The 27,984-nt window shown below is 36.6% G+C and overlaps 1 protein-coding gene across 9 annotated transcripts; it reads left to right on the top strand.

The window, feature by feature from the left end:
* The first annotated feature begins 11 nt into the window (after nucleotides 1-11).
* On the top strand, nucleotides 12-27,984 carry LOC105045311 (RNA-binding protein BRN1). 9 transcript variants are annotated; one of them, XR_012141497.1, is made up of 13 exons: nucleotides 14-372; nucleotides 494-576; nucleotides 6,489-6,597; nucleotides 6,754-6,879; nucleotides 7,691-7,773; nucleotides 17,766-17,948; nucleotides 19,369-19,717; nucleotides 19,818-19,961; nucleotides 20,034-20,315; nucleotides 20,707-20,896; nucleotides 21,059-21,128; nucleotides 24,029-24,144; nucleotides 27,602-27,984. XR_012141497.1 is itself a non-coding variant. In XM_073257874.1 (9 exons), exons 1-9 carry the CDS (start codon nucleotides 177-179, stop codon nucleotides 20,040-20,042), a joined length of 1,266 nt encoding a protein of 421 aa, XP_073113975.1. In that variant the 5' UTR covers nucleotides 12-176; the 3' UTR covers nucleotides 20,043-20,455. The 9 variants fall into 9 exon arrangements, 5 of the variants coding, with proteins under 5 accessions (XP_073113975.1, XP_073113972.1, XP_073113971.1 ...); XR_012141496.1 differs by having other exon boundaries at nucleotides 24,029-27,984; XR_012141498.1 differs by lacking the exon at nucleotides 24,029-24,144.

Here is a 27,984-nt window from a genome sequence, read left to right on the forward strand (position 1 = left end):
CCCCCTAATAAATTATTAATTCCCATCATCAAACTCTACCATCATCACCAACAAGAACGAGAGAGGAAGAGAGAGAGAGAGGGAAGAGGAGAACAAGAGAAGAAATCTCGAAGAGTAACCGAGAAGAGATCGAAGAGAAGAGAGAGAGAGAGAGAGCGAGAGAGAGAGAGAGAGTAATGGCGGAAGGTGGGGAGAAGGGCGAGGGAGGAGGTGAGAAGGGGAAAGACGGGGAGAGAGGAGAAAGCGTGAAGCTTTTCGTGGGGCAGGTGCCGAAGCACATGACGGAGGAGCAGCTCCTCGAGATGTTCAGGGAGGTCGCGCTCGTCGATGAGGTCAACATCATCAAGGACAAGGCCACCAAGGTCTCCCGAGGTTGGTGCTTCGATCTCTTTAGCTCTTGTTCCGTTTGATGTGATTGGATCTTGGGAATGCCGGTGGGAATTGGGTTTTGGTCGGGGGTTGATGGCAAAGAGGGATTTTCTTTGGGTCGCAGGTTGCTGCTTCTTGATCTGCCCGTCGAGGCAGGAGGCCGACAAGGCGGTCACCGCCTGCCACAACAAGCGCACGCTCCCGGGTGTATGCATTTCTTCCAATCTTGTCTTTGTTTTTCTTGATCTGTTTTGAATTTTTTTATGGAATGAATCGGATTGGATCTGTATTTAGTGGTTTGTTTCATTGGCATAGATTTCGGAAAATTCGATTTTTGGATTTTGTCGCATTGTTATCATGATCTCCGTGTTTGAAAAATTCAATTATTTATCTCAGATCTTGTGTTGGAATTGTGTCAGTTGTGATATGATCTGACGAATTACTGGGAATGGTCGGGGAATCTGATGCGGTTGGACGGGTATCAGTGGCAGCATTGATGGAATAGATGGCAAAGAGTGGTTTTTAGTTACGGGCAGGAATGGTTGAGTGTACTGAATAAGACCATATAAAAAGCTCAAAGTATTTGATGGACAGCTGATGTCAGTTGTGAGAATTTTTGCTTAGCTGCAAATTTGAAAAAGCGTGAAGTTTGCAAAGGAAAGGTGATGTAGCTGGGTTTGAGTCTGGAAGGGGGCAGAACTTCTACTCTGTCACAACCAAAAAGACAGAAATATGGTAGTTAAAAAAGTTGGCATGCAATTAAGGCCTTACCACTAAAAAGTAATTTGTCAGTTCAGCAGAACTATAATTAAAACCGTTAGGATCAGCTTGTCAATGTAATTAAGGCATGAATTGGACATTCTCAGGAATAATTTGATTCAGTTGAGTGGCAGTGATGGCAATGTTGATAGAACACAAGGCACGGATGGATTTGAATTGTGATAGATTGGATGCTCATTGTCGTGAGAAGGAAATGTAAAAAAGTTGATGTCAGGTGTGCTGATTTTCAGAGTTGTGTTCTGGTCGGCAACTGATTCTTTTTTTTTTTTTTTTGTTACACTGATGTAATAAGGTAAACTTACCATATCAATTTTTTTTTTACACAGATTAAATGTGAAATCAGGATAGGAAAATTGAGAGTTATTTTATCACTGATTTTGGGCCATTTATCAGGCTATGTTAAGTGCCTAACAAAAGGAAGCCATCTATTACTTCAATGCCACTAAAGCATAAAATGCCAAAAAGATCTTTGAATTAACTGGATAACATGTTTGACATCTGCAAAAGACTTTTAATGTTTGTGTTCTAAAATCAAATCATGACAATCTAGCTAAACAACATAACTTGATATGAAGATTTGGAGATAAATACTTGTCAGATGAGGTATTTCATATAATGCAGCATTGAATCACATCTTCACAATATGGCACATAATGTGTCATTGAATCAGAGGGATCTGTTGCTAGAAATATATGTAAACATTGCAAAAGAAAAATAGAGATATTTATTGATCTGTATTTGGCTAAATTTCATCCAACTACACCATTTAATTTGCTTTCTTCTATTGGTTTGATTGATGCCATATGTTATGTTCAAGATGACCAGTTTCATTACCAATTGATTTGAGATGTGTTGTTAACACATGTAGTAAATTTTTGGCAATAGCTCCCTCTGATAATGAACTCGTAGTCTTGAAATTATTCCACACTTTCTTTCCATGATCAGGCAGTATATTTCACAAGTGACATTTGTTGATTTTCATAGCCATGGAAGGGAAAAAAGGAACAACCTCTTAACCAAGCAAACAAAAAGTTGCAATCAATTAGCTGATACATAAATCCTCTCCTGGTTGATCTGAATTTGCTGAGTCACATGTCATTTCGTATAAGATTTGATTTTTTTTTTTGGCTCTATTTGCATTTTATGGTCATGGCCAAGTCTGCTTTTGTTTGGTAATGTCTACATTGTGCCGAAGTTGGATTGGAGATCAATTTTCATCAAGGGGCTTTAGAAACCACATCTATTTGCTAAGAAGTGCAAAGTGGATTCATTTGACATTTAAATAAGTTTAAGTTGCTCCAAATTAAGAACATGTTCACTCAAGTGCTCAAAATGGCCAGGCATGCAACTTAAGTACAGAAAGACCATGGTTAAGTATGTTAATACTATACGCAGGTGTAAATATGGAGCCAGAGATATGACCTTCTATAAATTTACTTAAGGTTGCACAAGGATGAACTTGACCTTTCTCACGTCTAAGTTACATATCACAAGTGATATTCCAAAAGCTTATCTTTGGAACTGAGGATACATCAAATCCTTAAGCTCCTAAATTCTTCTCGTTAACTAGCTCTTAAATTCTTCTCTTTTAACTACCACAGAAAAAAAGCTTCTCTCTTGAAATATCGTCTTCTTGTCATGAGTGTAAAACAAAAAAGGTAATTCCTACTGCACATCATGACATAGCCAGAAATAGAGCTTGCTTAGCATGGACAATTAACCAATTTATGCACCACCATATGGTAGATATGTGAAGCTTCGGCATAAATAATAAATGATGCCATGCTAAAATCTGTTATGAGATTAAACCGCTGTATCACTTATTAGTTTGAACATTTGGAAACATGATTCCTAAGGAACATGTGGAAAAAGGAATAAGCATTTCACAACAGTTCTGGATACATATTGTTTAGAAAGCAAAAAAAATATAAGGTACCGAACAAGGTTTTAAATCTCATGGGATGGAGGTATCTCGGTATCTCCTTGGAACGAGATGTCTCGCTATCTTTTCCTGTCCCGATAGTTGTCCCGGTCATGTATCCTGATAGATATCCTCCTTCTCTTCTCTTCTTCTTTCATTTTTTTCTTTTTTTTTCTTTTTTCTTCCGTCATTTCTTTCTTTTTCTTCTATCTTCCTTTCTTTTCTTTTCTTTTTTTTTCTTTTGTTTCGTTTTCTTATCATTTCCTTTTTTTTCTTTTTCTTATTCTTTTTCTTTCCTTTCTTTTTCTTCTTTCTTTTTCTTTTTTCCTTTCACTTTTTTTCTTTCTTCATCTTCTTTTCTTTCTTTCCTCTTTTTTTTTTCTCTCCCTGCATGGATGGATTTCAGAGTCTCCACCCCGTCCCAACCTTGTTTGCTCACAAGAACGGGACGGCTAGGATGCCCCTCATCCTGCCGAGACGTAAAATCTTGGTACTAAAATGGTGTTGATGGTGGTAAGACAATTGAAGAATTTACAATTGGAAGATTGAAGTAAAAGGTTGTTCCATGCAAGACTATTGTTAGGTCTAACTGTATAAGTTTTTGTTGCACTTAGTGGACTCTTATGGAGTGGCAAAAACTAAAGAGAGAGGTTGCTGGTTTTCTTTTGGCTGAATTAACAACCTATGTCCAAAAATCTATAACTAGTCAGTTTTTGGGGGAGTGGGACCCAATCAATTTCTTTCAAAATTTTATGGGTTTCTTTGAGATTTCAACTTTGTTGGATCATATATGTTTGAGTCCTCTATGTTGCCCCATGCTGATAGGATTGTATTTGGTTGCAAAAATTTGTCAGGTTTTCTATTTTTCATTTTAAAAATAGATTTAAGCAAGTGCAATTAGATGCAAATCAAACTTGATCAGATTTAAGGAGTTGATTTAGCTAAAATTTTAGATTTTTTCTGATGCAAATGAACAATTAAGAACCCCACTTCAAAATGGATTAAGAAAGTATAACAAACCTATTTCTGTTATGAATAATTAGGAACTCTATTAGGCAGGCAAATTAGTCAAGTTTCCTAGCATATTTTGGGGAAATGTGTTTCCAGTTAGACTTACTGGAGTATCCAGTTATTGACCCACAATCATTCATACATCTGACCCCTACAATTCATTACTGGGTGACTGGACAGACAATGAGACAAATCTTGCTGTATCTGTCAGTCCTTGTCAAAAAATCCACTATTAAATGGTGTGGCACACCGTAATGCACCGCAGTGGGCAAATAACCAGATTGTCCAATTATTTTATAAACGAGAAATGATCCAAACTCTCATCTATTTTTGTTTCTTTTATTGAGCTATATTTCATTTGGCTGGATGCAGGCCATGTTAGGTTGGATTCAAAGAGGTAATCTGAAGTTCTGAACATCCAACTTTTAGAAAGTGTCTTCTTGTTATCAGGATTGCTTTCTGTGTGATTTTTGTTGGACATCTCATGCAGAAGATTTAATCGTGAATGGAGCATTAGCGGTAACTTAGAACTTTTGGAAATATTGCTTCACCTGTGCCTCTTTATGCGCATCCCTCTTGTTGATGGCCTGCATAATATCACTTCAAAAAGGACTGCTACAAGCTTATAACAATTTTGTTAGCACCCAAGCACCGATGTTTGGGTTCCCTGTTTGATCAGTAATCCCATTTGAAACTTGTATTGATAGGCCCCTCATGAGAGCCCCTATGGATAGCTGGTTAGGTAATTTAATGGCTGTTTTAGTAAGAAATAATATCTTACTTAAATATCTTCAAGCAGAGATGTAGTTTATGGAGGCATCAGAAAGTTCATTATCTACCTTTTCTCTTTCTAGTTGATTTAGAATGTTTTGAGCATCATGTTGGAATCAAGTTGGGGTTTAGGGAAAATTTTTCTGTATAAATTTGACCACCTATGAAAATTACTTTGGGTGGAATAGAAGAAAGAAAGATTAATGATGAATGTGAATGAGGAATTTCGGTTGAGCTTGTACTATTAAGAAAAATTTTGTGTACGTTTGGACTGGGATGCTGTATAAAATCAAAAAGAGGTTGCAAATAGTTATGTTTCATATGCTAATTACTGTAGGTAAAGAATATAATTGCTATGGCAAAGTGCTCTAGAAGTTTTGAAGCGACCGTCCGATGTTGGATGTTCAACCCGCTTAGCTGAAGTTCTTCTGAACAAAGAATGTCATCCTGAACAAAGGATATAGACATATTACAACCCAGATGCATATTAACATCTTGCCCAAACTACCAGTCACAGAAACATACCGGGCTAAAGTTTATAGTCTCTAGAAAGGAGTTGATCCTGTTTCATTTTCATTATGTCAGATGCTGCAGCATCAACAAGACATGGTTGGCTGGTGCATATCCTCTCCTCTAAGGGTGAAGACTGTGGTTTGATCCTGGGTTGTGGCATATCACCAGTCTACCACTGTTTGTCAGATTGCTATATAGTGCTATTCTGAATCATGAGATTGTTTGACCTGACCCTCATGTATTCTCTGCCCAATTAAACTGGACAACTGATAGTTACATATGTGGTTTTCCCCTCTTTTTTATTGGTTTGCATGGCACTAAGCCATGATACATAAGAACCAGGATACATAATCTAATGAATGAAAGCCTCAGAGTTCCATTACTATTAATAGATGGCTCTGATATTTCTTGTGGGCACAGGCATCTCAAGTAATTCAGTCTTATGGTTCTTCATTATCTGCATATGGTCTTTTTTCTTAGGTGTTCATTTTATTTCAAGTGGCTGTGGTTATTGGCAAGAACTCATCAAATCCATCGTTAGGGTCATGACAAATTAAAAGTTGCTCCCACTGCTCAACCTAGAGCCTTGAGCATTGTATAAGGACATGCTGTAGGAGTAACCCATTACCTTCTTGGTGGAATTGCTACAATGTGGGCATTCCTATTAGCAAGAATTATTGCTGGAAGATTTGAAAGGCATTAGGGCATTAAGATTTCTAGGTTTAGCCTCAGCTTAGCACTACTCGTCATATTTGGTTTGGTATTGCTACTGCATGTGACTTCGAGAGGCATGATGATATTACTGAGGAACGTCTTTATGAGAACTTTTTTTGCTCTTTGTTGAACACTTGGGTTGGATAGAATGTGGAAAACTTCTAACCAAGTCCACCATAAAATTCACATGTCAACTCCCAACCTGTCTTCATGTTAGTTAACATCATTCTTTTCTATTGTAATTTCTTGGGAGAGATTGGTTGCCGTACTGAATTTTAATGTTTTGAGTAATATCCAAGTAATTAGTGTCTGTTATTTTTTACTTCCTCTATGAATTGAAATATTGAATAATATTTTTGTGGTTTCTTCTTCGGGCTTAATAATGGAAGAAGGTATGTCTCTACCTCAGGCTTACAGAAGTTGTTCTCTAGTTCTGATTGATGGTTGCTCTACTCTTCTGATTCAGGCTTCTAGTCCATTGCAAGTGAAGTATGCAGATGGTGAACTGGAAAGACTAGGTGCGTAATGTTGTGCAAGCCAGAACTTACAATTTTGCATTTCCTAGAAATATGATATTCTGCCTCTTTTCTTCTTGATTTATAGTTATTTATGTTTGATGGTGATATTTCTGTTTTAGATAAGCCTTTTTGAATACTTGTTATTGACATGTGCAGAACACAAACTTTTCATCGGTATGCTTCCGAAGAATGTATCTGAAGCTGAAGTTTCTGCTTTGTTTTCAACATATGGTAACATTAAGGACCTACAAATCTTAAGAGGTCCCCAACAAACAAGCAAAGGTACAGTTTGTTCCTTTCTATATTTTTAACTAGTTAACATGACTCACTCTCTACTCAGCAGGTTGTAGTTCTGAATTAAAATTTTCAGTATTTAATTATCATACTTTCCTTTCTTCTAGAAAGCATCAATACTTTAAATCACATGCAGTTTCCATATCAGATACATACTAGATATAGATATTTGTTGGAAACTCCTAGGATATATATCCAATGTTCAAAAATGTTTGGAAACTTCTTGGATATGCTTAAGATCATGGTTTGCCATACCCCACCTTGTACCACCCGGTATAGAGCATACTATACTGGTCTGGCATACCGTATCATATCGATACTCTCATACTGTACCGACCTGCATACCAACATTGTAATAAAATGGTACGGTACTCAGATAGCAAATCTTGTTTAAGATACTTCTAGGACACCTCCAAGACTGAGGGTGAGGATGTTTCTTTCTTTTCTCTATGAACATTACCTCATTAATGATAAATGGTTAATTTTAGTTTTGAGATGTTGCTATTAAAAGCATGGATTGTGAATTATGGTCTATGGGTTTGGATGATGACTAGATGATGAATTTACGGAAGGTGATGCTAATACATAAAGTACGCATTATGCTATTGCGGGGTACATTATTACATATATTTGTAAAATGTATATGTACATGTTGGCATATCCTAGTTAAAGTGTCCTACTTTTTCAAAATTTACTGTATTGGCGTATACATATCATATCCACATCCTGTGTGTGTCCATGCTTCCTTGTTATTCTTTTTTAATCAGAGTCACTTATTTCTTTCTTTTACTTACAATAGCAGGCTGTGCCTTTTTGAAGTATGAAACTAAAGATCAAGCTCTTGCAGCACTCGAGGCCTTAAATGGGAAATACAGAATGGAGGTCTGTGTTTATCCAACTAAGAGACTTCTGCAGATTTTCATTTATTTTGTTTAGCTCTTTATGCCTTTTTCTTTCAAATGATGCAAAGAAGACAACTATATAACATTCATATGTTCTCTCTTCCCAAGTTGCATATGGCTTAATGTTAGACACTACTTTTCTTGCACTAAACTGAGAGATAGTCCAAAGCAATATTGTTCTAGAAGCGTGTGATAGTGCATATTCTTTGATTAGTACTTGCAGGTATGGCAACCATATGATATTTTGGGACAAGTGGTGGATTATTTGTTGGATGAGTTGCTGCATATGATGCACAGAGTGGCATTTGTAGAAAGCCAAGGTGTCTTCTCATTGTAAAATTATATCGTTCTTGAAGCTATAAGAGTGTTGGCTGTGTTGTTCAAATGCAGTACAATCCATTGATGGGGCTAATATCCTTGTATATGCTATTGTGATAGGCTATGCGTTACATACATATACAAGCACTAATTCATTTGTATCATTGTGTATACTATTGTGATAGGCAATGCGTTACGTACATATATGAGAACAATTCTTATGGCCATTGATCTTAATGTACTTGTTCTTGGAAACCCAAGTCGCCAATTATTTGATAGAAGATCGAAAAACCATGTTGGAGAAATAGTCATTGAATAACTTTTGCTTTAATAGCCATGACATGTTTTCAGCTCTGGCATTGAGGTGGGGAATGATATTATGCTATTGGTTTTCCAAGGAGATGAAAATTTCTCATTTGAAGACTTACCAGTGGTAGTTCGCCAATGGTTCACTGCCTAGCGTAGACACTAGTCTATTTTGGCATCTGAGTCATGGATTAGCAGTTTGATGCAGGTTGTATAGTTCAGTGATGACAAAATTCATTCACAAAAGCCTACTGCCTTTTTCCAAAGAGGAAAAAAACCTATTTTCTGACTCTGAGAGTTGGGAAAGGAAGAAATCATCAAGCTCCAATTCTTGGCAATGGCTGGCTATGTTCTTTCTTGAAATCAGTTATTGAGACCTAATCTCTAATTCCTCTTTTAATTGTAGAAAGGAAGAAATCAATGATGTCCAATTCTTGGTGCTTTGCTTAATGTCAATGGATTCCTATCAGCAGCAAAGAAAAAGGGGACAAAGAATAATGATTGCGGAATAGAAGAGGGACATAATTAGCTGCCTGTTGGAGCCAATCATAGCCCATGATGGCATCGGACAAAAATTAAGGCGGAAAAGGAGAGGGATGAAAAATCAATCAAGAAAGATGGAAAGAGATCATCAGGCTTAAGAATATGATAGCATTAGGTCATTAGACATTTTTCAAATGCCTTTTCTTTATGACATCTTATCTGCTGAAGCAAGCATGTTTGGACATTTTATTATAAGTGGTTTGAATGCTTCAACCACTTGGATCAATGATATAAAGATATTTTGAATTGGTTTCACATAAAAATTGTTTTTGCACCAATCTAACTCTCAATGCCTTGCAAGCAATGGTTCGACCAAGTCAGCATGAGTGGGTAGACTGGGTTTTATTGAATTTTAATCAAGGTTTTAAACTCTAGCCTGAAGGTGGAAAGGAGAGGAATGGTCAATGAAATGCCCTCTAGAGTTAATTAAGATTGTTCAGCATAATTGCATAGAAACTAATAGTAGTCGGGCAATTATTATGTGAGCAAGTTCAAGCTAATTGATGATAACTTAGTTGAGATCACTCAAAAATTGACAAATATGTTGCATTTATCTAAATACAGGTCCATCATTTTATACGTTATTTTGTTAAAGATTAAACTTCCACATATAATCGAATTGGGAAAATTGAACAAATCAGGTATATTCTTTGCTACAATGATGGCCACCTATGGGAATGAATGAAAATTCAAGCTTCCAATGTTGAAGATGCTATAATAATTAGTTAATAATGGAAACATCATTACCATAAATAGTGTTTAACATGCAGCAGGACGCTGCTTACTTTGGCGTGGACATAATTAAGTTATGTTTATTTAATCTTGCAAAGCCCATCTTTAGCTCATGTGTAATGTAATTGAGCTAACACGCACTAGCATGTAGGTAGAAGGCAGGGTTGTATATCAGCCTCATTATGGTCTTGATGGAAAAAATGATTCTTCATAGCTGTTTGCTTGACGCTTGGCATGGTCGGCTATAATGACAATCAAGGATGGGCAAATTTACCAGACATCTTAGCATAAGGCCATGACGTTGCTTAACATTCATACTGATTGCCCACTTTAGTCAAGGATTTAAGTGCGGTGGCATGGGGTGTGTTGTTTCGTGGCTAGATGAAACATGCCTTGTGCTGTGTCAAACTCAAACTTGGCACACCATGGACACGATTTGCATGGCATTAGAACACATTTTACAAGGGAATGGGGTTTTATATTTTTTTTCTTTTTCTTTTGATGCTTTAAAATTCTATCGGTCTGTATAATGACTATTTCATACACTAAAGGATATTTAGAGTTCCTACTAGTATCAAACATTCAAAACATTAGTTTTTGTAGGTTGTAATACATTGTATAATGTGTTGTTTAAAAGTTATATTGACTTTATAATAATGCCTGTACATTGACATTATGACATCGTTAACAAAAATATGTGGTAGTCATTCAGAAAATCTTGGATGAGGGAAAAAAGAAAAAGATTTGAGAAATTTGGTGGCATTTAAGGGTTTCTATTTCAATCCATTCCCAAACTTTGGTGAGGTGGAAAGTTGACCTTATTGAACTCAAATGGGAATGCAATAAGTAGTACAAATTTTCTTTGCTTAAATGATATTTGTGTGAAGAAGATTTGTTTTTTGTTATCTGCCTGATGGGTCATTTTTCTACTTACTACAATGTCATCCCCCTCCCTTTCCAACATAGTGAATAGTGAAAACAAAAATATGTTTTAACCTTTTTGGCTCAGTACCAAGCACTATCAACCCAATTCTAGGTACCTAAATAGGCATGACATGGATTAATACTTGAGCCATTGAGTTTATTAGTGTCATGGGATCATAAGAAGATGAACAACTCCTAAGTATGCACCATTTATGGCCTTGAAAGCAAGGCTTGAAGTACTGGTATTGCTGCCTATATTGGTACCTTAACAATATAGGTATACTATTGAACTAATACATGGTACGGATTGATATCAATGGGTATAAATAGCAGCAAGGATTTACTAATTGGATTGTGTTGTTTTGTATTGGGCATATTGTATCAACTAGTAAGTAATTGGAACTTGATATGCTCCCCATATCTTGTCGATGCTAAGGAATGTAGTATATTGATGCTTGCTGTGGGTGTACCAGGGGACCATTGGTATACGTACCAAAACCGGTACTTAAAGCTAAGGTTTGCCATCTCAGAACCGAACCCCGTAGTAGTACCCTCCTATTATGGTGTTAGGATGCTTGGTATAATACCTAATTTGGTATACCGAAAGTCGGTATGCCTCCCATATTGCTTGCTAGTTTGATATAGGTATGGTATGGTGTGGTTAGTAGGCACCGATATCGATCGGTATGTCAAACTTTGCTCAAAACAATTGGTAGTACTATGATATGGCAAGGCTGATACAGAATTTGCATTTATGCTTAAATCCTTGGTTGAAAGCCTCTAATCCATGGTGGCTTGTTGCTCATGATGTTGAACCAAATTATGGCGTATCTAAGACTCATATGTCATGATAACCTTGAGTTTTTGTAAGAAAGGAGAGGAACTTACTGGATAGAGCATGATTTCATAGGAAGACAACCTTAATATTTGAGAACATGACATGCAATGAAAAGTTCATTTAAGGGAGCACTGGAGCTCTTAGATTCTGCTTGTATGAGCATCATGGCTAGCAGTAATACCAGCAACTAGATGAAATGGGACATGCAATGAATAGTTTATTTGAGGGAGCATCAATGAAGAACTCCTAGGAGGCACATCTTGGAGTAGAAAAGATAAGAGCTTTGTTCTTTGATTATCTTTTATTTTAAAGAAAAAAATTATTATGCAAATAGGAAAGCCATAGTTTAAAACTTATCCATTGTTTCCATTTCCAAATAAAAAATTGAGACTTCCATCTGTGCAAAACTTCTTATTCTTCATGAAATTTCTAACCAGAAAATAAATTTTAATAGAAACAAGAAAGAGTAGAAATGTTTCTTCTGAGGGCTTTTCAATTTTTGCCTTGAGATGAGACTCTTAAAATGCCATGAACTTCATGAGTGAGTCTATATATGGTGAGGCATATGCTCCACGTGCAGATGCTCATTTGAAGTGCACACCTTACAACTTATGCCTTGTGCAGGAGGTATATGCATTCGGTTTTATTCCTGCTCATAATGAATGGATCTTTTGAATTCTTTTATGACATTGCTGTATATATTTTCATAAAAAAGACATTTCTGCATATAGGGTCTAACTAGTATGGCAAGATGTGTTAAGAAGCACCGATCACTAGGTTTAAATTTTGCATTGCAATTGTGAATTGCCCTTGGTTATAACAAAGTCTATAATGTTTGTTTCCTTTACCTTGCTTTGTTGGCATGATGTTCTTTCAAGGAATTCATGAGACCTATATTTTATGCCTTTTATGCTTTTGCATTGCCTCATTATGTGCCACAATGCCTCACCTTATCCCTCCCCCCTTTAAAAATTGAATAGAAAATAAGTGAAATAATTGAATTGGAGACTGATAAAAAAGGAACGACTGGTTACAAAAACCATAAAGCAACGGTTCGATTTAGACTAATTTCAGTTTAACTTAATCCAAAAGTTGAAACAGATTGGTTTCAATTGGAACTTCTAACTCCATGATGCATCCTTGTAGTCAACGGAGTGAACCTGATGCCTGGTCCCAAATGTTAGCACCAGGACTATGTAGCTTGAATTTTCAAGTGCTGGAAAGTTGCTAAGATGCAATCATCCACAATGTAGGTCCTTAACCCAAGACATCCTATGAACAAAGGCCATAACCATTAACCCATGTTATATAATAGAGGTATATCCTATGAATGAATGTTCAATTAATATACATCCATTGTTATGCCAAAGCCTCAAAGTCCAGCCATGCAAAGTTGGATGAGAAGACTTTCCTGTGAGGTCCAACTGTAAGGCTTTCATGTTTTAGTAGGAAAGGTGACAGCAGTTCTAATGCGTCTCTTGTGGAGGTGATTTGTTCTCTTTCTTATCTAACAAGAAAAAAGAGACCATGGACATAACTTCTCTTTCTTATTTTAGTTTGTTTATCAAAAAAAGAAACCATCTAGATGGCTCTTATCTCTTGTTTGAATTTCAATGGTAAAGAAATCAACGAAGATGAAGCATCTTCTCTGAGATGCCTATTTCTTCTAGATTAATGTTGCTATATTTTCTCTATTAACATGCCCTGGAAGGGTGTACATGTGGTTTTTGGTCAATATACAGGGGAGGACAAAATGCCAACTTTTCACTGTTGGTTGCAGCTGTTTCACTGAGCTTTTAAGGAAACAAAGCAATAAAGCATTATCACTTCTAGATATTTATGACACTAAAGCTGCCTGCCCCTGCCCCCTTCTTTTCATTCTTCACATCTCTCGCAATTTATAGCCTGGCACATCTTCAATAAGCATTTTTTTTTTAATTTTTAAATTTCTTTCAGTGAGGAAATATACCAGGCAAAAGTTTGAGCGTGTATCAGGTTAAATAAATAATGCAAAAAAGAGTCTCACTTGGGTGATCACAACCATTCAAAGTCTCTCTCTCTCTCTCTCTCTCTCTCTCTCTCTCTCTCTCTCTCTGTGGTTTATCTGGTGTGCCCAATACTAGTCCTAGTGTCCTACAATATATCATGGTGCTATATCTCTATTGGAGAAAGTATATAAAGAAGCAACTTACCACTATAGATTTTATTAAAATAATAGAGAACCTAAATTTTCTGACATAAATTCTTAAATATAGAATGTAATGAAAGCTTAGTCACAAGTTTGGCATTAGGAAGCCATAAAGATCTGGATCAGGAAAATGCAGAAAGTTCATGAAGTTGGAAAATCCTCACTTCAAGCAAACATAAATATGTATATATGTATCATAAATGTATATAATAATGTTTCAATACATGGAAGTTCATCTGAAAAAGAATGATGAATGATCAAGTCTGTATTCGAGTATCATGAATTAATTATGAAGTATTTTATGGATAATTTATGATCAGTTCATGAATTAATTGTGAATTTCATGATTAATTGTCACATTTTTGGTTCAGTTGCAACAAAAAAAAAATTCAGAAAGTAACTTTAGGTGAATAAATTGTTTTTTTCTTTTTTTTTTTTAAGAATTGGAGGAATAGTGTGAATAAGATATTAGATAGATTTAGGAGGTGCCAATGACAAAGTTGGTAATGCCTTTAGGTGATGATACAGGAGACTGAGTTCAATTCTCACCTTTCCCCCACCCAAAAAAAAATGTGCCTTTGCTTCTGTCCCTTCTATTGTATCCTCTTTTTCTTCTGATTTCTTGCAGTGCCATTAAGATCCCTTTGGTATTGGATTTTATGACTTACTTGAAACATGTCCACTTGTGTAGGAATTAAACGACAAATTATACAATTAGATATGGGATGGGTTGACTTGATTGTTTATTTTTTGATGTCAAGCAGGGATCATGTTTGTTTTGGAAGGGTTGGGTAATCATTGGGTCCAAGGTTTGCTGTACCAATCGGTACCATAACATATTGGATGTACCATACCATACTGTATCGATACTGAACCAGTATAGAGTCCCATGCCCTACTGATTCTCGGTATGTTTTGTTATCTTGTATTGTACCACATACTGACACTGTAATTAGATGGTACTGGATAGGGTCCAACACCGACATGGCAAATCTTGATTGGGTCCTTTATCAATTTTGTTACTTTATTACAAAAGGCTTACATTGGCAAACACAAGAATTTAAGCTTATCCTATTGTAGAGAGGAAGTGTCTCTTGGCAAGGAGAAAAAATGAAGTTCCATTTCTCTATTTTTTAAGCAAAAGAAATGGATGACCGTTCAACAAGCAAGCTACCCATGATTCAAATATTGACTTTGAAGATCACCATGTACAAGAAATTGTAGTTTGTGATGGTTAATAACTGTCACGCCCCTGATCTGGGATCGCGAGCCAGGGGTTGTGGCAATCGCTGTATACTTATGGAGAACTCTATCCACAAGCATGCATGGCATCACATCACGATATCATAACGCAATAGTAGAATAAAATTCAAAAAATTAATGTTTAATTTTAATTCAAATAAATCAAATATCTTATAAAATAAAACGTCATAGTTTTTCATCAATTTCAATAAATCTTAATCTAAAATAAAGATATCAAATTCTGCTTCTAATTTGCTTTTCCATATAGAATTTTTCAATCAAGGTAGTTCTTTGAATATATAAAAATACTAAAATAGATAATAATGAGCTAGACAGCCCAGTAAGTAATATACACTTTAGTTAGATAAATTCAGCAATAATAATATGCTAAAAATAAGTATGCAAGGTGCATCAATTCAATATATGCAATACTAATCAAATAAGATCTATGAAAATTTATTTTCATTCATAAATCAATTTTTTTCAAAACATCATGTTTGTCTCAACAGCCACAAAGTATGACCATACTTATATCTTATGGTTAGGCCAGATGAGCTCAGCATAGATACGATGACAATCTATAAATCCCATTGGTAGGGTATCGATATACTAGCGTATAATCTCAACTGGCAGGGTGTCGATATATCAGTGTATAACCCCCACTGGTAGGGTGTCAATATACTAGCATACAATCCGCATTGATAGGTATTGATATACCAATGCATAACCCCTTCTAGCAGGGTGTCGATGTACTAGTGCATAATCTCCACTGGCAGGATATTGATATGCCAACATATAATCTTATTGGTAGGGTTTCGATACATAGTTCAGCTTCAAAATCCATCTTGATTTAAATTTTTTTTTCAATAAAATCCATTTCGTATTTAAATCGAACAATATACAAAATCATTCGAAATCAAAATCAATCGATCACAACTCCCTAATGGGATCAATGCCTTCGATAATGCATCAATAGTATTGTATCATATATTTATCGAATAAATATCATGCTTCATATTCGTAAATCACAAGAAATATGATTCAAAATTCAATGATATAAGTAGTATATAATTTGTCGATAAATCTAGAAAAAGTGAAGCATTACTTATCTTATACATACTCCAACAAATTCATATAATTCCATAACTTTTTTTCAAAATCTTTGATTCATAGATCACATTGTAGTATTCTACTGCGGGACATCTTCTTATCGAGACAACTATATCCCTATACATAATTAAGTCCAATAATCAAAAAGTATACGAATAGTTAAATAAGACATGATGAATGGTAGTCGCATCCAATAGTCTGAATCAATCTGGTCATGATAATTTTATTCGATCATGATCAAACTAGGATACAGGTAGTTCAATAGAGATCGAGGGTCATCAAATCAATAGTGTCCAATAAGGGTCAGGATGGAGGCCAATACAGTGCTCAGAGATTAAAGATCAATTCGATCAAATAATTTCATTTAATCTAGATTAGATTAATATATAATTGACTCCGTAGAGATCAAATCTAAAAGTATCCAAGTCTAAGCAAGGTAGGTACTGGCATGTTATCCAATGATCACGAATCCGGATCCTTCACTGAATTTGATCAAAATCATTGAAATAAAGCCCTTTACTCGATCAATCTTAGAGAGATAAATTTCATAAAGAGAGAAACAATTCTAGAGAGAGAAAATTATTAGAGACAGTAAAATTTTTTAGAGAGAGAAAGTGGAGAGAGAAACTAAAGAGAGAAACAATTCTATGGAGGGAAGAGGGAAGAGAGAGAAAGAACTCTTTCTCTCTCCTTTTTTTTCTTTTTTTTTTTTCTTTTCTTTCTTTTTCTCTTCTTTCTTCCTCTTTTCTTTCACGGAACAAAGGATCCATTGCCCCTCTTATTCCGAAGCATGGGAAGGCCCCCTTGTCCGGTAGTGCCTGTGGCTAGAAGAGCAGACCACGACCGCATGATCAAGGGACTCTAGTCCAGTGATTGGTGGTGAGGACGGCATTGGAAAAGATCAATAGAGTGACGGAAAAATAAAGAAAATTTTAGAGCTAAGTTTTTCAAGAAAATCTGGTGATTGCTAGCTAGAATCCATGATCCTATGACTAAGAAGGAGAGGAGGGTCAATCAAAGTTTGCCGACTAATACCTGACTTTTCCGGCAATGTTAAGGTTGAAATCTGGCAGCACAATGATAGCTTTCGGGAAGAAAACTCTGGCAATTTCTCCTCTGGTTGGGCTTGATCTCCGATGGGAAGGATGAGAAGACTTCTTCCCTCTAAATAGAGATGGAGGGGGAGGAGTTACACTCCTCCCTGGCTTTGATTTCCACCAAAAAATGGGAGGAAGAAGACTCCCAATTGAAGTCTTCTTCATTGTTTAACTTTTTTTTTTTGATGCTTTAATAATCATGCAAATCCTTTTTTTTAAAAAAAATTGGGTCCCCTTTTTTTTTTTTGTGGCTAATCAGGCCTAATTAGGTAGGGTATCACCATAACTATGAGATGATTTGGTCTAAGTGGACTTGAACAATCTATCCTCAATTTGTTGAGGAATTTACTTTGGACAAATGAGCATTTGTGAGAGCAAAGTAAATCTGGATGATGTCATGTGAGCCATTGTTTCTCAAATAGATGCAGTGAACTGGTAGAATTGGGTGATTGGAGCCTTTGATAATGTGTTTCAGGTTATGATGCTTCCACTAAGGTTAATTGGCCACAAGGTCCAGCATCCCTGTTATACCATTTTGCTTCATTTTTTGGAGTAATTTTTTGTTTTATTACTTTCCACTTAGGGTTTAGGATAACAATTTTATTCTTTATCCTTGCACAATTATGATCGCAATGGATTCTTCAGTATCTTACAAGAGCTGTTCTGCACATGCAGGGTTCAAGCATGCCTTTGGTTGTTAAATGGGCTGACACAGAGAAGGAAAGGCAAGCCCGGAGGGCACAGAAAGCTCAATCTCAGGCCTCAAATCATCCAAATACCAATTCAATACAGCACCCTTCATTATATGGAGCTTTACCAATGGGATACATTCCTCCATATAATGGATTTGGCTATCAGGTGAGATTCCTTCAATTGGTTGAAAAGATATCTCTTGAATAGATATTTCCAAAAAGTAGAAGTGCTAAAAGTGTATCTTTTTATAAATTAGATTTTTCTTGTTGCTTATATTTTTTTCTCCGCATGATAATATTTCTTGTAATGCATATCTTGCTTTTGCTTTATGTGTGTTTTTCTTGTTTTTTTCTTCTTGTAACTGCTTTTTTGTTTTTATTTTATAGAGTCGTATCTATTGGGATGACAGTTAAAAGTATAAATAATGTTTGCTGGAAAAACCATTTGAACCCTTTGAGATTTATCTGGTTCATGTGAATCTGGATTTCCAGCAGATTTTTCAGGTCATGGGCCTGTTTATTTATGAACTACCAATTGTCAAGATTGAGGTGTTAAGTAAAGTGCTTTAGATTCCTGTAGACAGCTTAGATGGTTTGCTCATATGTACTTCATTTTATTAGAAAATAATTTATTTAATAAAATTACCATATTTTTAGTTCAAGCATCATACAAAATTGAAACAGAGAGAGGTGAAAGGTAGCAAGGTTTTAAATCTTGTGAGATAAGGCTAATCTGATTTTTCTGCGGAACTGGACATGCCTTTGTCCTGTCCTATCCTAACACTTGGGACTGGGGATGTCTCAAGATGTGCCAAATGGGACACTGGGATGATGGTGAGATGGTCCTGTTCTGAAATTTGGGATGGCAGCCCGTCTCCGTGTCCTAAGGGATACCCCATGGGGATTTGAAACCATGCAAAGTAGCACAAATAGGCATAATGAGTCAAATGGTGTTTAGCCACAATGCATAACCAGCAGACCTACGCTAGAAATAGTATATCCCATTCCAATGCACTAATTACCTACCATGGTATCTCCACTCATCCAAATATTGACAAAGATGCCACAATATGATTTCAGCATATGTATGTTTCCCTAGCTACTTAGTTTCATATAGCACTAACAGAAATTTAAAGGTCCTAAAAATATGGTCCATGAAGTTCACATCCACCTTTGTAAAAACCATGTCTTATGCATGTATCAGTCTACCCGCTGCATAATATAGCATACTTTAACAATCTGAGAGTACCAACATGTTGTGACATGACAATCTATACGACTGTTTATACATGCATAGTAAGGGACCGATTTCTTCTTTATGTCAACTAGTTTGGACTATTTGATGCTGGGGAATATATCTGCCCATTTCCAAATGCCTGAAACACTTGAAGCATCAACAAACTTATCCATCAATTTATGGTACATCTATTGACTTTCACCTCTGAAATGATATCTGGATCTCTATAAATTCTATTTGATTTCATGCTCTCTTTTCTTTTCCAACATAATTTTCTTCTCACATCATGGCAATGCTGGACTGCTTATGTCCTTTTTTCCTTTCCTTTTTACCCCTCTTGCTGGCACAGCCAACTGGAACTTATGGACTCATGCAATACCCTTTAGCTTCAATGCAAAATCAAGCTGCCTTCAATAATATGGTTCCTCCTGTTAATCAAGGAAATACGGTACATGGAATTAGTCCAGATCTTTCCCCAGGCACGGTGCCCAGGAATTTTGCCACAATGCAATCTGCCGGCTACATGGGGTCGGCATATCCTGCCATGCCAGGTGTTCAATACCCTCTAGCCTATCCAAGTGGTATGATGAGCCACAGGCCTTTTGGAAACTCCCATGCACCAGTCCAACAGGTAAACATGAATAGTAATCCAGCATCATCTTCAAGCACCAGTACGAGTTCGGGGGGTCAGGTAGAAGGTGATGGACTTCCTTTTGCCCTTGCATTCCTATTAGTCCTTTAAGCTGGACTCCTGATGTTTGTTGTCCTGCTAGCTGATTATTCAATTGTTACTGTCAGGTCCTCCCGGAGCTAATTTATTTATATATCATATCCCCCAAGAATTTGGCGACCAGGAGCTTTCAAATGCCTTTCAGGGATTTGGAAGGGTTTTGAGCGCTAAAGTTTTTGTTGACAAGGCAACTGGTGTTAGTAAATGCTTCGGTAAACAACATGTTTCTCTCTATGATATTTGAGTTGTTTTTGAACATTCCAATAAATGCCTTTGATATGCAGGTTTTGTAAGTTATGACTCTCCTGTAGCTGCTCAGGCTGCCATCAATGCAATGAATGGTTCTCAGTTAGGTGGTAAAAAGCTTAAGGTACAACTTAAGAGAGACAATAAGCAGCGCAAACCTTACTGATGCTGGAAGCTATTTGCAAGGAAACAAAATTTCCTACATTATCTGGTCCCTTGCAGTTTCAGAGTTTTATGACTGCAAAATCAGGAATTTAGTACAAGGTGGATGGAAGAAAATTGATCATCTTATGCTTTGCTCCATCCCATCTTGTCTGAAGGTGGGGACACGTAGCTTCTTTTCTATTCAAATTCTTGACATTTGTTACACTTGATGTATTCTATTCAGCATATTTGTAATTTTTGTATCATGAATTTTTCATTAGACATCAGCAATTAAATTCATTTGATTCCCTCAGAAGTGGTTGGTTATATGTGCGATTTTGGGCGAGTCATGGAATGGTGAAAATCATGCCTGGAATTTGCATTAAAACCATTGAAATTTATATTCTACTTCATGCAGTTTATCGGCCAGAACCGTGGAAATGTCTGCGATAAACATCTCCATACCATGCAATGTTCCTTATGGTGTCTATGTTTAAAGCATTGGAGCTGTGTTAGCTCATGGTGTATTTTTGAGAACGTCCCTTTGATACATGTTTCTTTTCCCAGTTTCTTTTGCTATTTTTCTGTGAAAGCAGTACAAGATGTTGCGTTGCCACTTGCCCTGCCCGTGGGTGTCTGGTGTCCTTATTCAAGCAGTGTCCTTAACCAGCGATTTTGAAAGTTAAACATTTTGTGAAGTTTTGTCCATTGTATTATTTCTGTTGAGAGAACATCTCAATGTGCAGTGACCATTCAGGTATTTTGCAATTTCTACAAGTGTTGTTATGTTGTCATCTTTTATGAGATTTTATATGCAATTTCTCTATTTGATAGTCACCTTTAGAGCTCAGCATGACCATAGCAGTTTGTATATCATTGTATTTGTATGTGTTCTGATCTCAACATCTTTGCTCTGCAGAAAGCTCAAAGATGCCTTCTAATTTCCAATGATCTCACGTATATCACTACTACACATGGAGGCCTTCCAGGTAATCTGCACAAATTTTTGATGATTGGTTTATCATGAGAAATTTGTCTTTGTAATGAAAGATTTCATAACATGACTATTTGGACATTCTTCTGTCACTAAAGAACATTATTATCTGCAGCATTCTGAGCTGCAATTTAGAACAACTAATGAATGGTAAACTGTATATGTCATGCATGTGGAGACTAATGCTCAAAGATGATGTTAGTTATAAAAAATCATTAGGCTACAAAGGTTGAAAGATTGAAAATTACATTTAGATATTTTGTGATTGTTCTAAAGTAATAGTAATGCCAGAAGCAAGTATGTTATATATAGCAAAGTCAATTATACCAACATATGTACATTTTTATGTATATGCAATTATGTTGTATGTGATTTACATATAACTAATATAAGTAATTGAAATGTTTGGAGTAGTTGGAATCTTTGATCCCATTAAATTTCAGGCTATGCTAACTAGATAATTGCTCACAAGTTGCGTGCACTGAATTGATCATGTTCTGAAACTCTGGTCCAATCAGATCTCGGTCTATGTTTTAGTTGTTATGCAGTTTCACCAGAAAACAAAAGTAGATTTTCTTTTATATATTAAAAATCTTCAAATATTAATTTACAAATGAAATATTCAGAAGGCACTTAAAGTTATAAAGTAATATATTTAAAGATGACCTATAGGAGTTTTAGTGCCCTAGTTGGCATGGTTTGGACCAGGGTTTTTAAAATCGTGTCGAACAGCTCGATACACCTTATACCGAGCCAGACCGGCGGGAAATCAGGACGGATCCGGCGTCTAAATCGGTTCTTGGAGGGAGGGAGAAGAAAGAGTGGAAGAGAGAGAGAGGGGGGAGAGGAAGAAAGGTCTTCGGCGGCCGTCGAAGGCCATCTGACATCTTGCCAAGGTCGGTATGCACGGAGGGAGGGAAGGAGAGAGAGTGTGGGAGGTCCTTATCGGGCTCTGAAGGCTGTCAAAGGCCTCTAGACGGATGGCACCTCCGCCGTGAGATCTTCGATGGCCGACGATTCCACGCTGATGGGCCTGAGGGCGGTTGAGCCAGAGGAGGGCCTCTGCGGCTCTGCCCCCTTCATTTTCGAACAGGGGTTCGCCTTTGTTTTGGATTTTTTTTTGATTTTAACGTGTAAATTTGGCTTTGCAAATTTTTATTTTTATTTTTTAAAATTTCATTTGAAGTTAGCAAACTATTTGCCGATTTCATCCGGATATTTTTTTTTTAAAAAAAAAGAGTGAAGTAGGCAACATTGTTGTCAATTTTGCCCATTAAAAATCAAAAATAAAATCGAAACAGGGGCAAACTCTTGTTTCTAATCAGCCATCCTCCGCGTTCCTCAGCCACCCTATGCTCCCTTCGCACTACCTCGCCGGCCATCAGAGAGCTCTCCGGCGGCATCTCTCCCCCTCCCTTTTCCTCTCCCTCTTTTCCTCTCCTTCTCACCCCCTCTCTTTCTCTCTTTCTTCTCCCTCTCCCTTCTCTGGCTTGTTGTCAGGTTGCACCGGTTCGGTCCGGTATGGACCCATGTCGAGCCATACCAACGGTCGGCCGGCATGGGCTCCGGTATCGAGTCCGTGAACATTGGTTTAGGCTTGAGATTTGTTGAAGACCAGATTGAGTTCTTATCGAGTGGGTTAAAAGTCGAAACCACTTGGATTGGGATCAAACTGAAATTGATCCAAACTTACCCTATTAAGGCCTAGTTAAATTTCCTTAAAATTGTAAGGCAAAGATTAGGGTAAAATCATTGGTCAGCAACCTTTGAAGTCCCAGCCCATCGCTAGGTACAGATTTTTTAGCCCAAACTTAGGTTTTTTTCAGCTACCTTTGGTGGGTCACCCCAAGAAGGATCTCTTCGCACCAGTTTTTCTGGCAACTTTGTTGCAAGATCAATGTCTTTGGGAATACTCAATGGCTATTATTGGGAAAGTTAATTGGACTCTATTCAGAAATTAGGATGTTAATCTAAGTAAATATGGGGATTGTGGTTTCATTGGCAAATTTTGATTCAACACTAGATGTCTTAGTTTAAACCTTGAAGATTCCCTCTTATATTTGGTGAATAACACCTTAAAATCAAATGTTGTACATGCGGCCCACCCCTACCCCCCCAACCTGCCGAATACAAATAAAAAAGGGAGAAAAAAAATCCATTGAGCCTATGAACGCTTGCAACATGTTTGGCCTTTGAGATTTGATTGCTATCATCAAGCTATTGGTCGCCTCTATGCTAGAAGTCTGAACTCGGACATTTTAAACCTGAACTAATATTGTTTCTTTTATTAAATTGGTGTCCAATTATTATGTCAAAGGACGCTTGACATGTTTGCCTTGATCCATTCATTTTTCAATTTTTCTTATATCAAGTTTTGGTGCTTATTTTGTGCATTATTGTTTTTGCCAAGACCTTATCCACTTTGAATTAGATTTTTTATGGGGGTGCTGTTCACTTTCTTGTACCTTCTTCTAGGTTTTTGAGTATACATAGAAAACCTTTTTCTTAGTTATTTCCTATTGTACTTTTGAGATTTTGTTTGTTAGTGTGGATTTCCTTAAATTTGGTCCTTGAAGGTTGGTTCTGGGACATTTTTTACATGGTTCTCCACTTCTGCTGCTTCACCTTGTTTGAATATTTTGGGATCTGGAGTTTATTGTTTTGCTTTTTCATGGGGCACTTAATATACTTTTCTCTTCTTTTGTTCTATCTACTGTTTTACAGTGAAAATTGTTATTAATGTGATCTTGGCATTAGAAATTTAAAATGGTTCATTATGTTCTTTGCAATTCAAATTAGTAATATATTGTTTCAAAGCATAGTGCCAATTGGGGTAGGGATAAGATGATGTGTATAGAATGATGATCAGGGTCATGTTGAATATTGTGGATGTAGATCCGGGACAGCTATCATTCCAACATTTGGTGAGGTGGCAATCTTCCACCTGATGATTGCACAACAGAATGTAACTAAATAAATTTTACTTTTCCAGGAACTGGTTGAGGTAACAGGTATGTCATGTTCGTAAAATTTTGTAGGTTGACTTATCATGGATTGATTTTGTTGAATTTGTGGTGTGTTTGTCTTTTTTTTTAAATTAAAGCAACTTTGTTATACCGTCTTCCGGCATAGACGGAACAAAAACAATTACACCCTTATCTCTCTATCTCTCACTTGCTCACTGTCTCCTCTCCCTCTCTCCTAAATTTTCTGCTTGGAGTTTCATCAATATCTATCTGTCTATCTATCTGAAAGAATGTATTTAATATCTTAGAAGACTTTGGAGTAATAAGAAATAGGAGGGTGATCGATGTATGGCCTTCCTAATTGAATAGTGTGGTTATTTTGCAGTTGATATTTGTACATAACACTTATGTAGCATAAAAATGAACTAAGAACAGTTTGTGAGCTATAATTTGTGTTTATTGCTTTATTACCTAATATTTTTTTTGAACACTGTGCATTGTTTCTAATTGCTGAAGCTCATGTTATTGTACACTAAGTACATCTTTTGCTCCTTTTTATCAAGCTAAAAGGCCTGTCTAGACTTTGAGAGTTTCCTCCATTTGCTAATCACTGCCACTATTCATTGTTCCTTTCTCATCAACCTCTATGTGGTGATATCTCTGCTAGACTCTTTCATTGAAGTCTTACAGAAATCCAATGATAATAGATTTGTCAGAAACAAATAACTGTTGTCTTGCTATCTATCCATCTATCTAAAAAAATGTATCCAATATCTTAGAAGGCTTAGTAGCAATAAGAAATAAGAGGGTGATAGATATATGGTCTACCTAATTGAATAGGGTGGTTATTTTCTGTGCTTATTGCTTTATTACCTAATATTGTTGGATTCTTTGCATTGCAATGTTTCAACTTTCTGAAACGCATATTGTCATCTGCCAAATTCATCTTATGCTCCTTTTTGTCAGTCTCAGAGGCCAACCAAGGCTCTATAGAGGTTGCTTCATTTGCTAATCACCAGCACTATTTGTTGTGCCTTACTCATCAACTTCTGTGTGATGATACCTCTGTTAGACTTTCTCATTGGAGTCTTATAGAAATCCAATGATAAATGTAGTTGTCAGAAACAAACATGTGTTATTTTGCATGTTTGTAGGGGACTCAATTAGAAGTTGGGCATCCCATTCTTTTAGTGAGATCCAAGAATCACCTTTCCCAAAATCTTCAGTACTTTTAGAATCTTTCTTTTGGATATTCCATGGTTTGTACAGGAGGTTGTGAACTTTATTTCTGGTAGTTTGAGATAACTGGCCTTCCTCTTTGCAACCAGCTGGGTGATCCATCCTTCTGTAGAATCCCAAATCCGTTTTTTACCCTATCTATTCATATTTTACAAGATCAGCAAATTTTTGTCCTTTGAGATTTGTTGGTTCACTTTTTTTGACTATGGTCATAATTTTCTTATATGTTTTTTACATTTGTTTGTTCTGTTTCACTATCATATCGTTATTTATGTTTGATGCAATTTGTGTTCTTAGGATTCAATTTAGCTTTTGGCTCTTCATTTCTGCCTTCTTCATGAGAACCTTAATTATGGACTTCTGTAGTTCATTATTTTGGGAACTTGGGTCTATTTCTTGCTCTTGCTTAATCCTTTTATGTTGATCTCCATTATTTTTGTCCAAAGAGCAAATATTTTACCTATTGGTTTTCTGCTATTTAATATCATCTTCTTTCTGTTTATATGCTTGGTTTATCATCTCCCCATATTCATCAATTTAGGGCTTGGCTTAACCTTATCACTGACAGTCCTTAGTGTGATGCTTGCTTATGACAGCCTGCTGACCATGGACATCTAGTTTATTTGTGGATGCAATCTGGTCATGTGGTACTTAATATGGTACTTAATCCATGTCTAGAAGCTCATGGAATCAAAAGACTATATATCATAATACGTTCAGAGCATTACATGGAAATGTGGTTGCATTTTCAAATTAATTGGTCATGGTGCCTTAAGTGATAAGTGTTCATTCTTTATTTAACTACACAAAAGAAATATTTTCAGACTTTCGATGAAACTGACATGAGGAATTTTTAAAATGAACAAGTCTGTCCAGACTTGGGAAAAGCTAAATGAGCCAGCAAAACTGGAAAACCTAAATGAAGTCTAATTGCTCTTTTAAGAAAGTAATAAGTATTGTATTTTTCTTGTTTTTCTCATGGACTCAGGCCTTTTGAGGACCAATAAAGGACTAAAAGACTTCAATAGAATAGATAAGAGCCTGGCTTATTGTCCGGAGGTCGTAGGGAGTCTAGAATGATTGAAGACTGGATAAGCGGTTAAGGCAGTACAAGGATTTCAAAGCTATTAATCTCATTCCCATGTACTCCATTTAAGAAATAATTTCAAATATAGCAGTATGCGGCATCTAACAAATGAAGGCTTAGACTTGTAGGTTAGGTATTACTTGGTGATTCAAATTTAGACTACTTTGGCTCTTCCTTTGGCTGGCCAGACTGAATTCTTAATTATAAAAGATTATTCATGTCCAAGATCTTGAAAACTATCGACTCAAATTTTCAAATTTAAAGTATTTATCACTTCTTTCTGATTTGGCATAGGTTAAATCTAGATCTCACGCACACTGTCACGATTGCTAAGATTGAAAGCCACACACACACTGTCACAGTTGCTAAGATTGCAAGTGCACGCACACTGTCACAGTTGATAAGATTGCGCATGTGTGCGCACACATACACGCACACACACTGTCACAGTTGCTATGATTGAAAGCAAGAAGGAATATATTACCATGCCCCCTCACGCACACTGTCACAGTTGCTAAGATTGAAAGCAACAATAGATTACCATGCGCCCCATCACACCCCACACACCCCCCCCAACCCCCCCTCCCCCCCCACAACACACACACACACACACATTCTTTCTTTTAAATTTTTCAACAGCCAAGTTCACATAACTGTCACAGTTGCTGAGATTGAAAGCAAGAAGGATTGTTGATTTGTGCGGAGAGATAACATGAGTTGTAAAATAACATAATGTTATATCCATTTCCTTTTCCAATTTAAACTTCAAGGTATTTAGTGCTCGTCTCATCATTTTAGTCATGTCGCTGATTATGCATTCAACATCTACCGGGCATTGGAAGGGGTTGGAAGTTACGGGATTGCCGGAGTCAATGTTTAATCACTTGGTTTTCCTAGAACTAGTTTATGTTGCAATGTTCTCTTGTAGTTAAGCATCATCTCTTGATGCCAGTCAGATGGCACACTGAGGAAGCTGACTTTCCACTAGATACTGGTAAATGTTGCATATTATGAGCTTCACCATATTCTGCCCAGCATTTTGCTCAGAGGCATGTAGAACCAATCACCAAGGGACTTTACTAGGCCCTAGCCTATGGCAAAAAGCTTATTGTTGGATAAAGTGCATGTTGTACGTTATTGGTGGCTAGACATCTTATATTCACCAGGAAATTTCAGGTGGGAAAATGAAGGATTTGTTGAAGCATGCCTCGGACGAAGATTTCTTATGAACATTTTGGAAAACCTGATGGCCATTTTCTTTTCTTGTGCGCGCGCGCGCGCGCGTTTGGTTTTTAATTCCAATGCAACCTATGGTCAAGCGTGATGTATGTAACAGTATGCAACTGGACCCAAGTTTCCAAGTTAAAACAGAACTTTGGATACTTGTGTCCCCTGGATATTGTCGGGGGTTGCTCATTTTCTCTTGGACCCATTTCCTGCTATTAGACAGTTTGAAAGGAATGTTTCAACTTTGAAGGTTGCGCAAACAGTATGATCAAACAATATTGTCTGGGTTAATATCAAAGGATAAGGCTATGAGTTTTTCATTTGTGCAGTCA

Source organism: Elaeis guineensis, chromosome 5 (assembly GCF_000442705.2).
Source record: "Elaeis guineensis isolate ETL-2024a chromosome 5, EG11, whole genome shotgun sequence".
NCBI lineage: Eukaryota > Viridiplantae > Streptophyta > Magnoliopsida > Arecales > Arecaceae > Elaeis > Elaeis guineensis.